Here is a 12,916-nt window from a genome sequence, read left to right as displayed (position 1 = left end):
GGTATGTTCTTATCAATGAAATAATAAACTGAAGTCCTGTCTGCCCCCACCTTGGGGATTTAACAAATCCCATGGGACTATCTTTTAGGAGAGTAGGAGAGATCTTCCCAGTATCCTGGGCCATTGTCAGTCTATCAACCCATATCACTAATACAAATTATACGTTTTCTTTTGTGGGAATTTGCTCACCCTGTTCCCAAGTTAGCTGCAGCATTTCCACAATTGCAGTAGTCACTGCAATTAAAAAAAATTCCATTTGCTGTGAAATTCTTTGGGAGTTCCCGAGATTGTGAAAGGTGTTACAGAAATTTTAGCTTGCTGCTTATATTAGTGCCAGTGGTTTAACTGGGGTTTAAGAATGATGCCTGCTGTTTCTCTTTCAGGTACGACGGAGGTGATAATAGCGGTTGGAGGGGAAGATGATAAAGTGGTTCTTCGCAGTGTGGAGAGCTTTGATCCCATTGGCCGTCATTGGAAGTGCCTTGCTTATTTGCCCTTTGCTGTTAGTAAGCATGGACTTGTTGCATCAGGTATAGCCAGTCTCCACATTGTTTTAACATGGTCTTTTATCATGGTAAATGTGGGCATATTCACTCAGGAAGATGAGTTTTGGAAGTTTTGTAGCACCTTTTTTAAAAATAGATGAGTTAAAATCAATTAATGAATTACATCGGACACAACAAAGAAAAATACAATTCTGCCTTCGTAATCTTTCCACTTAACTCCCATTTCTTCAAAGCTGTATTATTGTAACCATCTTTCCATTTCCCTTGTGTTTGTACAGCTCCACCTTCAGTGCAACTGTACTCTCTTCTTCAAACTACTTCCTTTTGGCCTTGAGGTATAGCCTAGCGATTGATCCTTTCCTAATGTGTACACTCTCTCAATTTTGGTATCATCCTTGTACACTGTCTGTTGCCTTTCAGTCCCATTTAAATATAGATACATTTTGACTAGAACTGCACACGTGCTCTGTAACCTAACCAAGATTCAATACCGTTTAGAGCACCTTCCCTACTCTTCAGTTCTTGTCTTACTAGAAATAAAGCCTTCGTGCTTGATTTTTTTTTAATGATGGCGTGACACACTAGTCCCTTTTGCATGCTATTAAACCAAAAGCGAACCTTTTCCTAGCTACCATCAGTTCTGAAGAAGGGTCACTGGACCCAAAATGTTAACTCTGATTTCTCTGCACAGATGCTGTCGGACCTGCTGAGATTTTCCACCAGTTTTTGTGTTTGTGTGGGTTGGGGGAATTGTGAATCTTTGTTCCTCTACCCACGTAGATCTGCATCTTCCATGTAATAAGTGACTTGCTTGTTCTTCCTACCAAAATGCACCATTACTACCTATTATCTGTATTGAACTTCATTTGCCATTTATTTACCCATTATGCAAGTTTATTAATGGTCTCTTGTAATTTTGCTACAGTGCCTTGTAATGACTCTCTTTCACAAATGGGCAATGTTATCCAGTGAACTATGTGGACTGTTGTTCGTCAACACTTTGGCAGAAAGTTGTTCTTCCCTTCACTCATCACCCCACTCACTACACCTCAGAGTTTGTGCGCCTCCCTCATATTCTGTGGTGTGCACCTTGTATGGGATTATTGTTCCACAGATTTGTTCTTAAAGATTTATTCCTGCTGCAAAATGTAACCAGTAGCTGGAGTTTTCTTTTGTTTGCATTTCCATTGTAAAGGGTGCACATTTTATTTGGAAATGTAAACAGGAAAATGGATTATCAATCATATTTTCAATGCCCAAAATGTGGAATTGTGGTCACTTCATGGTTACAGGAGCATATAACTTTGTTGGATTTTAATTCTACTAGTGTTCCTTTTCAGTTAATATTTTGGAATTGTTTAAGCAAGTGGTTTCTTTAAAGCCAGGTCAGCGTAAAACTGTGTAGTATCAAGGGAGCAATGTTCGACCTGAGACATCCAATTGTTTCCTTTGTCCTTGCTTCACTTCGTCAAAACTTCAGTTTATAATTTTTTAAAGATGGCTCACAAGAGAAAAAATGGTCATGAGAGATGGGGAGCATGGATAGGATGCAAATCAATCTTTTTGGAAAGAAAACTGACCAAGTTTTAAATTGTTTGGTGCCTTTTGTTGACTGACTTATACTGGGCCACTGAGGTTGGTTGCTTTATTGAGCTGAAAATCTGGAGACTTATCCTGTGTAATCTATTACCAGCTTTGGTGAGTGATAATACTGCCTCCAATGGCTCCCTCCTGCATTTATGTAGCACCATTTAACGTACTAAAATGGCCTACAAAGTTAAAAATCACAACCCCAGGTTATAGTCTAACAGGTTTAATTGGAAGCACACTAGTTTTAGGAGTGATGCTCCTTCATCAGGTGATAGTGGAGGGCTCGATCGTAACACAGAATGTATAGCAAAAACTTGCAGTGTGATGTAACTGAAATTATACATTGAAAAATTGATTGTCTGTTAAGCCTTTCATCTGTTAGAATACAATCAATTTTTCAATGTATAATTTCAGTTACATCACACTGCAAATTTTTGCTATACATTCTGTGTTACGATCGAGCCCTCCACAATCACCTGATGAAGGAGCGTCGCTCCTAAAACTAGTGTGCTTCCAATTAAACCTGTTGGACTATAACCTGGCGTTTGTGTGATTTTTAACTTTGTACACCCCAGTCCAACACCGGCATCTCCAAATCATAAAATGGCCTAGGATGTTTCACAGGAGGGTTATCGCACAAATCGTGACAAAAGGAAATTTGGAATTGATAACTGAGAGCTTGGATAAAGAGTGGATTTTATTGAGCAATTTGTGGAGGAGGAACACTAGCATTATGCTGTAACCCTTGGGTAATTATTGACTTGATAACTTGCTGTCCTATGATGGGCATATGTAATGTTCTGCCAAAGAAGATGCGCTTTTGATAATAACAACAGAAATGTGTTTGGAACGAGCAGAAATCCAGTAACGCTGAAGTATCTTACAACAATGGATTTCTTTTGATTTTAATTTTATTGTCATGTGTACTCCTCTACAAAGTACAGGAGCTCAACTAAAAAGTGTATAATGTCACCACACAAGGCACCTAGGTACAGAATCTTAAGAACAAGTTAAAAGTTAAACATTGATGTAATTACAGTAAAGCATAAAACTTGTGAAGTAAGGTTAAAAGTTACATATTGCAAACCTTCTTCGTTTTAAGTGGAAAATAAATAAAGTTGAAAGTTCAAACATTACAGTCTTAAGTGTTTAGCCATAGTGGGAACACACTTTGAGGAATCACCTCAAGACCAGAAGTCCAAGTTGAGGTCAGGTCTAGCATATGGTTTGCCACGCTGGGCCACTGAGAGGTGCCACGCCAGGCAGGGAGCCCAGAGGCCAAGAGAAAAAAAAGGACGAAATGGAGCAGACAAGCTCTGACTGAAGTGTCCTACTGCGCCGCCACCTTTGTCCTCTCGAGTGTGAGTTTGCTGTGTAATAACCACAGGACATGCACTCAGTTATCTGGCAGAAGGCTGGCTAAGAAATCTTTCTGAATTGTTGGGTAATTGAACAGTGGTTATTGATTTTTCTGTAGGTTCTACCCTTTACTTGGCTGGAGGGGAATTTCCTGATGGTTCTGCGAGCAAGGAAATGTGGCGCTATGATCCATGTTTTGATATGTGGCATGAGATGGCAGCAATGAACGTGGCACGTTCTGAGCTAGGTAAATCATGTTTGTCAGAAATGTCTGTCTTTTTCTTTCCCTCCCATGTCCCACCGAATAATATGGGGAGAAGAAAAGTTTGAGTTGTGTAGTCTCTGATTTCCCACCCAACTCTCTGCTTCATGTCTGTGTGTTTGGTTGCAGCCAGTGTCTCCTACCTCAACAATCACAAAATGTGAACACTTTCCTTAAGTGAAAATCAGAGATTGGGAAATGTTTCTCCGTATGGGTTTTGTTTTTAAAAGCATATGGGAATGCCGATATCGGTCATGATCGAATGGTGAAACAGATGAATGGCTTATTTCTGCTTCTCTACGTTATGGTCTTAACAAGGTGGTGAGCTCAGATGTTGTAGCCGTGGCAGCACTCAATGAGACCACCAAGTCATTGGTGAACCCTGAGTGCTGGTTAATTCACCGTCCAGTTCCAGGCACTCGTAGCTTTGCTGGAGGACAGGAGTAGCACCCCATGACACAGAGAATGTCTTAAAGACCAATAAGCTAATCCTGAATTAAGCAGCAGCCTCCTCTACCTGCATGTGATTGTAGCCCTACTACAGAACAAATCAATTTAATGATTATAGTCTCTCCCAAATCCAATCCAAGGGTCCATGTCCCTGCATTAGACATCAGATCAAGCAGACCCAGTGATGATCATTTGCCAAAAAAACTCTAGTGGAAGAAAAGTTTTCCGTGTTCTTTGGGGAAAATACACATAGCTATTTTTTAAATATTTAAGGCTATGAACATGGGAATAGGGTGAACTCTCTCTTTTGAGAGTGTTAAGTGGAGTTTTCAACAATCCATGTTTCCTAGCTGTTGGTTTAGTACTTGAGCTCCATTACAATGTTTGTACTGATGGTGTAGGAGGATAGAATCTTTCCTCAGTAGCAGACGGTTAATACAGCACAAGCTCACCATGAAGGTTGTTGCTGGTATCCTCACTTGCCTACCACTCAGGAGTGTTCCCCTGAGATATAAGGGAAAGATTCACTGTTTCAAGCTGAACACCTCTGGGTGTTCTGCTCTATGATTTCTCCCAAAGAGACAGCAATCTTTTCCAATGCTCTAACTGAAGATCTTCTGCTATACAGTGAGGATGAACAGGAGGAAATATCTGGAACAGGCCTTCAGTTTGGGGAAAAGAAATGTTTCAGTGAAGTTTTAATTAACTTTTCAGGTGCTATTGTATCCATCAAATCTGCTCAGAATTTCCATCAGCTATTCCTGAATCTCATTTCTGTAATGTAATTTTCCTGTACATCCACTTTCCAGTCATTGGGAATTCTGTTTTTAGCATGGATTCAAACTGTGTTCAATAATTGCTTTCCATGAAAAAAGAAGACTGCACCTACAACCAGCTTTCCTAGAATTTTTTGTTGGGATGCTGGGACATTCTTGGAATCTGAAAAAAAAGGTTTGTGTTGTTGGGACGGACCCGTAGGGCCTCGTCTCCACGTGTTCTTTGAAAGGAGAGATCACACCGGCTAGAGTTTGGAGCAAAAACACTGTTTATTACAGAATCAAGACTGGCAAACTATACAACGAATTCAAAAGCATGCAATTCGTTGGAGAAGGCGTTCTGTCTTCCTCTACGGACCTGGAGCAGTTATACTTCGCGCTTCCTCGAGTTCCCGGTCAGGTTCGGCTCTCTCATTGGTCGGTTCACCTGTCTGTGAAGGGATTAGTGTCTCTATTGGCTGCCCCGAGATACCTGTCCAGCTCCTGCTGTGCTGAACAATGGGTAGACATCCTGGGTTCAGCAGTTTCCGATCTTGTAATTTAAAAGTTTATTGTTTGGAAGGGTTTCCTCATTGCTATGCGCCTGGCTGTCTGGGCGTTCACAATAGTTCTCCATAGTTGAATATACAGGTATTATCATTTAACACAGGACCTGAATGAGTTTGACGTCAGCGGAGGCATTAGCAAGTACTTTATCAATCAAGTGTAGTATCGGTGCGATTTACACTATCCGATAGTTACCGGTTTCCTTTATTAACAATGAGATTGTAACAGGATGATCTGAAACTGACGGACATGTTCTAATCCCCAAGGAATGTGGCCTCTGGCAGACAGTCCTGCAGTGGCTGGGTTTACTTTACATGGCTGTGTTTTAGCTGGTACCTGACACTGTCTGCTTTAATAATGGTGCTCCCCTCCCTAGCCCCAATGTAGGTACCCCGATAGCAGATTATCCCCAACATTCCCTCCCTTGGCCTCAAGAGGCCACACCCCCTTATCCCGTAAGGAACGCAACCCCACGAGGCGACCGGTGTCCGGTGTTGTATCGACCAGACTCACCGGTTCTAAGGAGACAGTCATGTGGGGATGAAGGGTGCCCTGAAAAACGCGCCGCTACACAATTAAGCAATAGATAGTCCCAGCTACATGCTAAGCTAAACTAATAGTTGAAGTAATTGAGGCAGTGTCTGCAGAAATAACGAAAAGCACAGGATTAGACAAGCATTACAATAAGTCATTCAGAGCTGGCGAAATGTACGCGAGTGCGTTAGAATGAGTAAGCCATTTAGTAAACGCAAGTCTGTAGTCCAAAGAGCCGGCAAATGTAAATAGGCATTGTAAGTTTGGAAAGGGAGTAGGAACAGCCTGGTACCAGCAGTTAGGTACCCGCTAGAGATCTGAAACCCAGTGTGAAACTGTACTGTGCCCTGGTGGTCCCGTAGATCAGTATGCTCCAGAGAGCAGCAGTACTGTCCAACCGTCCGACACGGATGCAAGCAGGCAGAAATCTTATCAAATGGAGACGAACGGAGGCCACCCGTTCCGATGTCAATGCGCGACTGTGCCTGTCTTAGGTTGTCCCTCGCCCGAGGGATCTTACCCGTCATTGGCTAACCAGTCGTGCTGCATTGAGTAATAGATGGCGACATCCATTTCACCGCCACAAGGACAGACATGGGCAGCTCAGTAGCATGGTCAGTGGCCTCAGAGTGGCTGAGGCCAGTCAGGAATATTGGACAGTCCGCAAGGGCCGCTTGCGAGAACAGCAGTGTTTCGATTGCCAGGGCGCACAGTACATCTACCCCACCCGCTGTTATGGAAGGATCAATTCACATATCCCCAATTTAAACGGGCAAAATAAATAAGTAGGGGCTCTTTGGACAACCAGGCTTCATTCAGTGTGGATGAAGATGAAAAGTTAGTCATGGGTACAACAGGATCAGATGAATTCGGAAGAAAACCATTGAGAGAGCTGACACACACCGGTGAGATAGCATCTACTACGCCCGAACCCCGAGCTCATGCAAAGGCGGTAGTAGACCAATGGAGAGACTAACTGGCGGGTCCCCCGTCGCCCGCCCTTAATGCAACCAGCCACAAGCAAAAAACCCGGTATCATGGCTCACGAGCGGAAGTCGCATTACAGCATGTATAGGATATGTCCCTGTCCGTTTGTAGGAGGTCACACACAGGCTGTCGTGTTGTCGGAGTTGGTGGCAGCGCCGGCTTCTAGTGAAGCTCAGCGTATGGGGGGTTCGGTTTGAAAAGTAATGATAGAGGTGATAGGGGTCTTTGGGGGTGGTAAGTCCGGGAGGCCGGAATGGACGGGAGTCAGTCCTCAAATTCTCCAGTCAATACTTCTGGACATGAGGTCTGTGCTCATGTGGAATGTCAAATGCAACCAGTAAGAGTGCACTCAACCATTTGTGTAAGAGGAATGGGGGCAGATATAAAAAGACAATGGTGAAAATAATGAAGGTAGTCTGAAACCCTTAACCTTTCTTATGAGTTGCGGACCTGTACATGGCAGTATTTCAAATATCCACCAAAGGAGGCACAAAAAAATAGAGTGAACTCTGTGTGAGGTAGAAGGAGTGGTTTCATGTAAGGGAAAGGGTACAACTTTACACAAAGGAAGTCAGAGGGATTCGTGATCTCAAATCAGAGAAAAAGGCTCCCCAGCACGGGCTGCCACAAAAAGGCAGTCGAGGCAGGGGTAGCCAGATTATACTATAGGTGTTTTAATGTTCGTCGAATTACGAAGAGGCAGTGGAAAAATGTAAAAAACGTAATCATGACACTGGTCCAGTGTCGGTGAGGTAATTGCGGGGAGCAGTCATGCAAAAGGTGTCAAGTCGCAATATTCTGACAAAGTTAAAATCAAGTGTACGCAGATTGTGGAAGACAATTAGTAGGATAATCCGTGTCCATTTGAGCAGCAGCACTACACGGGGTAGATGAAAGTCGGGACACTGATACAAATGCAAGATAGTACGAGTGGCAGTTCTGACTCGGTGGGAATGTGTGCTAGCAGCTGCAGGAGCGCAGGCGCCTGTATGTTTTAAAACGCAATGTTTGAAGAGTAAAAACATTCGTGCAGGAGTTGTGTCGAAAAAAAATAGAGTAAGTCCCTCGAGAGGGAAGTGGGATTGGTAATAGTGAGAAGGGAACCACAATAGACTGCATAGGGGAAGGCAAACGGTACGCTTTGATAATGGACAGTAAGGGACACAAGTAGTTTCGATTAGCACACCGGGGAACTGCCGGTGCTCGGGGTGCACAACCAATGGTGTTGTCGTAGGACAATCGTTCGATGAGGCGCCCAAGGAGACCGTTTAGTATAAAAGTGGAAATGATGAGGATCCCCATCAACTCTGTGGTAATAGGACAATAGAGCAGGTGAAATTCCAGTGTGTGGTTAGGGAAGACAAAGCGCAGGAGATGCCCCTAGCCTCACAGGGCGCGCAGAATAAGCGGCAAGGTAGCCGGGAACCCCTTTAGCAAGCAGGGCGGGATTGTCGCCCCCAGACACTTGGGTAGGATATTGGAGCGATCCGCGACTGTGAGGCAGAAAGTATTGGTAACATCAGGAAAGGCGCCTATACAATGGAGAAAGACCAATGTAGACAAAAAAAGGGGTTGAGCCACCAGCTAAAGGGCACAACCTTATCTTGGCGGCTATTTGCCCGCTCGAAGCGGAGTCCATGATAAACAAGGTGGATCTCTTAAGATAAGGGTGAATGAAGAGTTTAGAGAGTGGAATAAAGTACACGTAGAGTAAGGATATCAGTGAAATGGACCCATGTCGGGCTGTGTCAAGGTGGGGCTGCATGTTTCCAGCTCAGACTGCACCTCCCCATGAGGTCGTGTCTCATCGAGTGATTTTAGAGAGATATTAGGTTCTGCTGACCTGGAGCAATGAGGGAAGTGGTGCGTGTAGTGGCGTATGTGTTTCCAGCCAGCTCGGTACAAGATATGATGATGATGATGATGATTATGGAGCGGGGCCGTTCTCACTGGGAGCCTCATGAACAAAGCAAAACTCTGGGCAATTGGGAGATTTGCGGTGGTACGAAGTTGGACCAATTCCCTGAGGGGGCTTGTTGCCCTGAATGAGGCGCAGAACGAGAGGTGCAAGGACGATCCTGGCCTAATGAAGAACCTGCTTGTGAGAGGGGCCGTGTGCTCTAGCCAAAGGAGTGTGCGCAGGTGCTGCGGGCATGTTGGAAAGGAGACAGAGAGAGAGAGAGAATCTCAAAAAGCTGGTCAGACCGATCAGGACAGAAATTGGCTGTGCAGCAGTCTCCTATGTGAAATACATAAAGATTTGATGAATTTGGGGGAAGTAGCAGCCTTTAAAAGATACCCCTAGGAGAGGATTCATAGAGGAACCTGGTCACCCTGCGGTTCTCAGTGCGAACCTGTGCGTCGCCAAAGATATGAACAGATGAATTGGCGAGGAGTACTCGCAGTTGAGGAGACTGAAGGATTTGGGCCGGGCATGAGAGTTGGGAAGTCCTGGTAGCAAACCTCAGGAAGCATGAGACTTTGGAAAGAAGATGGGGCGCAGAGCACGGCAGTAGAAGCATAGTGAGTGAAATGCCCTAATGGAGAGATGAGGCCAGAAGATGAGTTACTGTGTCCTGGTAGGAAACCTCAGGGAGCTGAAAACTTTCTATTCAGTGAGACCCATGCAGGCTGAGTGAAAGACAGAACTAAGACGACCTCAGATCCGGCGGTGAACATAAAGTGTGTAGGTCTGGGAGAAAACGATGAAGGGGTGTGACCATGGCGTGGGGAATGGAGAGCGGGGTGTAGGATAGGGCAGTACAATCGGCAAGAGGAGTCTGTACTAGATTCCACTGGGGAAGGTTTGGTAGTGTCTGGCAGTTACAGGTTGCATATTCAAAGCATCGGAGAGTGTAGCTTCAGCCAGGTAGACTGGCTGGCATCTTCACCCCGCACGGTTGCCAATACCCGCTTTAAGGGGTGGAAATGGCAGTGTCTGTTGTAGTGGTAGTGCTCCCCTCCCTAGCCGCAAATTTGAGGAGGGGGCAAGTAGCAGGAGGAAATTGCTTAAAATGAGCGTCCATAATGATTTAGCGAAAGAAAAAGTCTGTGGACTCGGGAGAAAAGATAAAAATGGGTCCGTGAGAAGGGGCAGAAAAATTTGGAGGGCATAGACGGAAGAAGGAGTAGGTGGGCCCCCCCCTTGTTCTTGGCACTTTGTGAACACGAGGGGAAAAGGGATAGCCTAAACACCCATGTCGGCGGACAAAAAGATGAGTGACCGGCCGCGAGGAAGAGAGATGGGCCAAGCACCCTGCTGTGTGCTGAGTAGCACGTCCTAGTTGGAGGCCTGAGGCCTGTGACCAGCGGGGGAAAAAGAGAGAGAGACAAAATGTTTGGGGATATTTGGGCAGGGGGACGGCCAAACACTGGACATACAAAACATTGTAAATGAAAACGCACAGTATGGCGATACGGCAATGCGCATGTTGTTGGTCGGGACGTTATAGTTAAAAGTAAAAGGTACAACCTGTCAAACAAGATGTGGTTAGAGGCATAATTCATATCGACATTCCAGTAACTGAAGAGGACCTGTTCGTCGAGTAATCCCATGGAGTAGGGCAATGACGCTTGAGAGACCCATCGGTGTAGTGGTGGCGCGGTAGTTGAGCTAATAGGGTGGCGGAACGTCCGCAGGCGAGCAGCCCCTTCTAGACTGTGCAATCCTGCCAAGAGTGAGCATTCACGCCAAAAGCGAACGGGCACCGCCCCAACTGAGCGTTCGCGCCAAAAGTCAGCTGGCCCCGCCCAACCTGAGCCTTCGCGCCAAAAGCAAGAAAGCCCGCCAAGAACTAAGGTGACCCTTCCAGAGAAGGGTGACCCGCCAAAACTAGGGTGAGCACGGGACACCCCGGGATTTACCGTCTTAGGATTCCACAACCGTAGTGTTATTAAAATAAAAAGCTCCACCATCCCTTCCTGCGCCCCCTCCCTACATCCAGGTATTCCTTTCCAAGTATAAGAGTAAGTAAAAGCGATAGTGGGGGGACAAGCGGTATTTAATCCTAAAAATCAAGACGAGACTATGGAGAAAAATCCCAGACCGTTAAGTTATCAATCCCAAACCGCTAAGTGTAGAGAACAGCACTCACGTACTCCGACACCAGTAAAACTGCTTTCGGCTGCTGGGCGGCTTCCCACGGTCCCTCTCCGTCACTCAGGCTGTCGGCGCCAGTCCACTGTACACCGAGACCTGGGATGAAACATTTGCTGCGACACCTCCGTTCGCCACGTCTGTTAAAAATCACTGCACTCACTCACTCACTCCCTCTCTCACTGGGCCGGCCCCACACTGGTTTTCATCCACATACATGCCAACCCACGCATACTGTCGGTGTGTCCGTACTCTTGTCTCAGCCTGTCGCAGTCCCTTGTCCCCAGTTTTAGTGACATGTTTCGAGGCATTACATCCTCGCAGAAACTGACAATCTGTGTGAAATCGTAGCAAATCTCGGTCGGGGGCGTCCGAAATGGCTGGGGCTGTGGTGGAGGTACAGTGGCCACCTTGCCACTGAGGGTTGAGTATGTGTAGCAATATCGTTTTCCACCCGAGGGATTCATTGCGCGCCATCAAGCGCCAATCAGTAGGGGGTTCTCCTAGGGCTATCGTTTGCTGCACTGAATATTGCGGCGAGAGTAGGAGACTGTTTAAAATCTTGGTCATTAGCGCCGTATTTGTGAAGGTCTCTTTTAGTTTGGCCAATATCAGGTCTTTTTGGGCGGGCGCTTGGTTAAACACTTGATCCAGTGCTGTCTTGTGCACTGCTACACTGTCCAGTAGTAAATGGGCATGCCAAGTTACATCTGTGCCAACCGTGAGGTGCCACCAGGGCACTCCGGGGCGTAATGGTCGAAATTGGGTCATTTTTGGTGGTCCAAAGTTCAAGTCCCCCATGACGGATCTCACCTGGTGGGTACCGCTTTAAAAACAGTGCGTTTTTCAAAAGCCTGACCTTCGCGTGGCAGATCTCTGCTCTTAACAACCGGCCTAAGGCAGACGCCTGTGCAGGTAAACCCTATCCAGGAGATGAGATCCGCCCTCTGTCCCCTTAGGATGCTAGCAGCGAGTGTGTCTATCGATAGTTGTCGGAGTTAAAGTGCTTATTAAAAAGAGAAAGGATCCTATCAGTCAAGTGCGGTCAGCGCTGTATTAACTAATTTCAAAAAGCGTCCAGGCTCCGTAAGCCACGCTGTACCTTAACTCAGAAAACTGCGTCCAGGATCCGAAATCCACGCATTAACTTAAGGCTAGCCATGGATCAATTAGTCACTTCAGTACCGCGAAAACAGGCAGGTATTAGTGAAGAAGTGAGAAAATAGCTTACCAGTATGGACTCTGCAACGTTGCTGCCAAACTGATTTAAAAGTACTGTTTGTGTTGGTGAGGATCAGGGAGCAGACAAAGACTGACTAACTAAAAGAAATTTACCTACTGGAAGTCTTTGCTTTAACAGGCGCTTCCTCACCTTTTGAAAGTTCGGCCGAAAGTTTGTCTGCCCTCTGGTCCGCCAACGTGGCCAACTTGCGGTCGTCTCTTTCCCTTCCCACGTTCAGGCTCACCAGCTGTTGGGACGGACCCGTAGGGCCTCGTCTCCACGTGTTCTTTGAAAGGAGAGATCACACCGGCTAGAGTTTGGAGCAAAAACACCGTTTATTACAGAATCAAGACTGGCAAACTATACAACGAATTCAAAAGCATGCAATTCGTTGGAGAAGGCGTTCTGTCTTCCTCTACGGACCTGGAGCAGTTATACTTCGCGCTTCCTCGAGTTCCCGGTCAGGTTCCCCTCGTTCGGCTCTCTCATTGGTCGGTTCACCTGTCTGTGAAGGGATTAGTGTCTCTATTGGCTGCCCCGAGATACCTGTCCAGCTCCTGCTGTGCTGAACAATGGGTAGACATCCTG

General features: G+C 45.9%; 1 protein-coding gene across 5 annotated transcripts in view; it reads left to right on the top strand.

Annotated features, from left to right (window-relative positions):
• si:ch211-256e16.3 (kelch-like protein 3) overlaps positions 1-12,916 on the top strand; it is a 45,097-nt gene that overhangs the window by 23,662 nt on the left and 8,519 nt on the right. For all 5 annotated transcript variants that reach the window (XM_060840612.1, XM_060840613.1, XM_060840611.1 and 2 more), the window contains exons 4-5: positions 384-530; positions 3,574-3,702. In XM_060840612.1, the coding sequence (XP_060696595.1) occupies positions 384-530; positions 3,574-3,702 (276 nt within the window). The remainder of the gene's footprint in view (positions 1-383; positions 531-3,573; positions 3,703-12,916) is intronic.

Source organism: Hemiscyllium ocellatum, chromosome 20, assembly GCF_020745735.1.
Source record: "Hemiscyllium ocellatum isolate sHemOce1 chromosome 20, sHemOce1.pat.X.cur, whole genome shotgun sequence".
NCBI classification, from domain to species: Eukaryota; Metazoa; Chordata; class Chondrichthyes; order Orectolobiformes; family Hemiscylliidae; genus Hemiscyllium; species Hemiscyllium ocellatum.
Note: the sequence above shows the minus strand (reverse complement) of the source record. Positions and strands in the feature narration are given on the sequence as shown.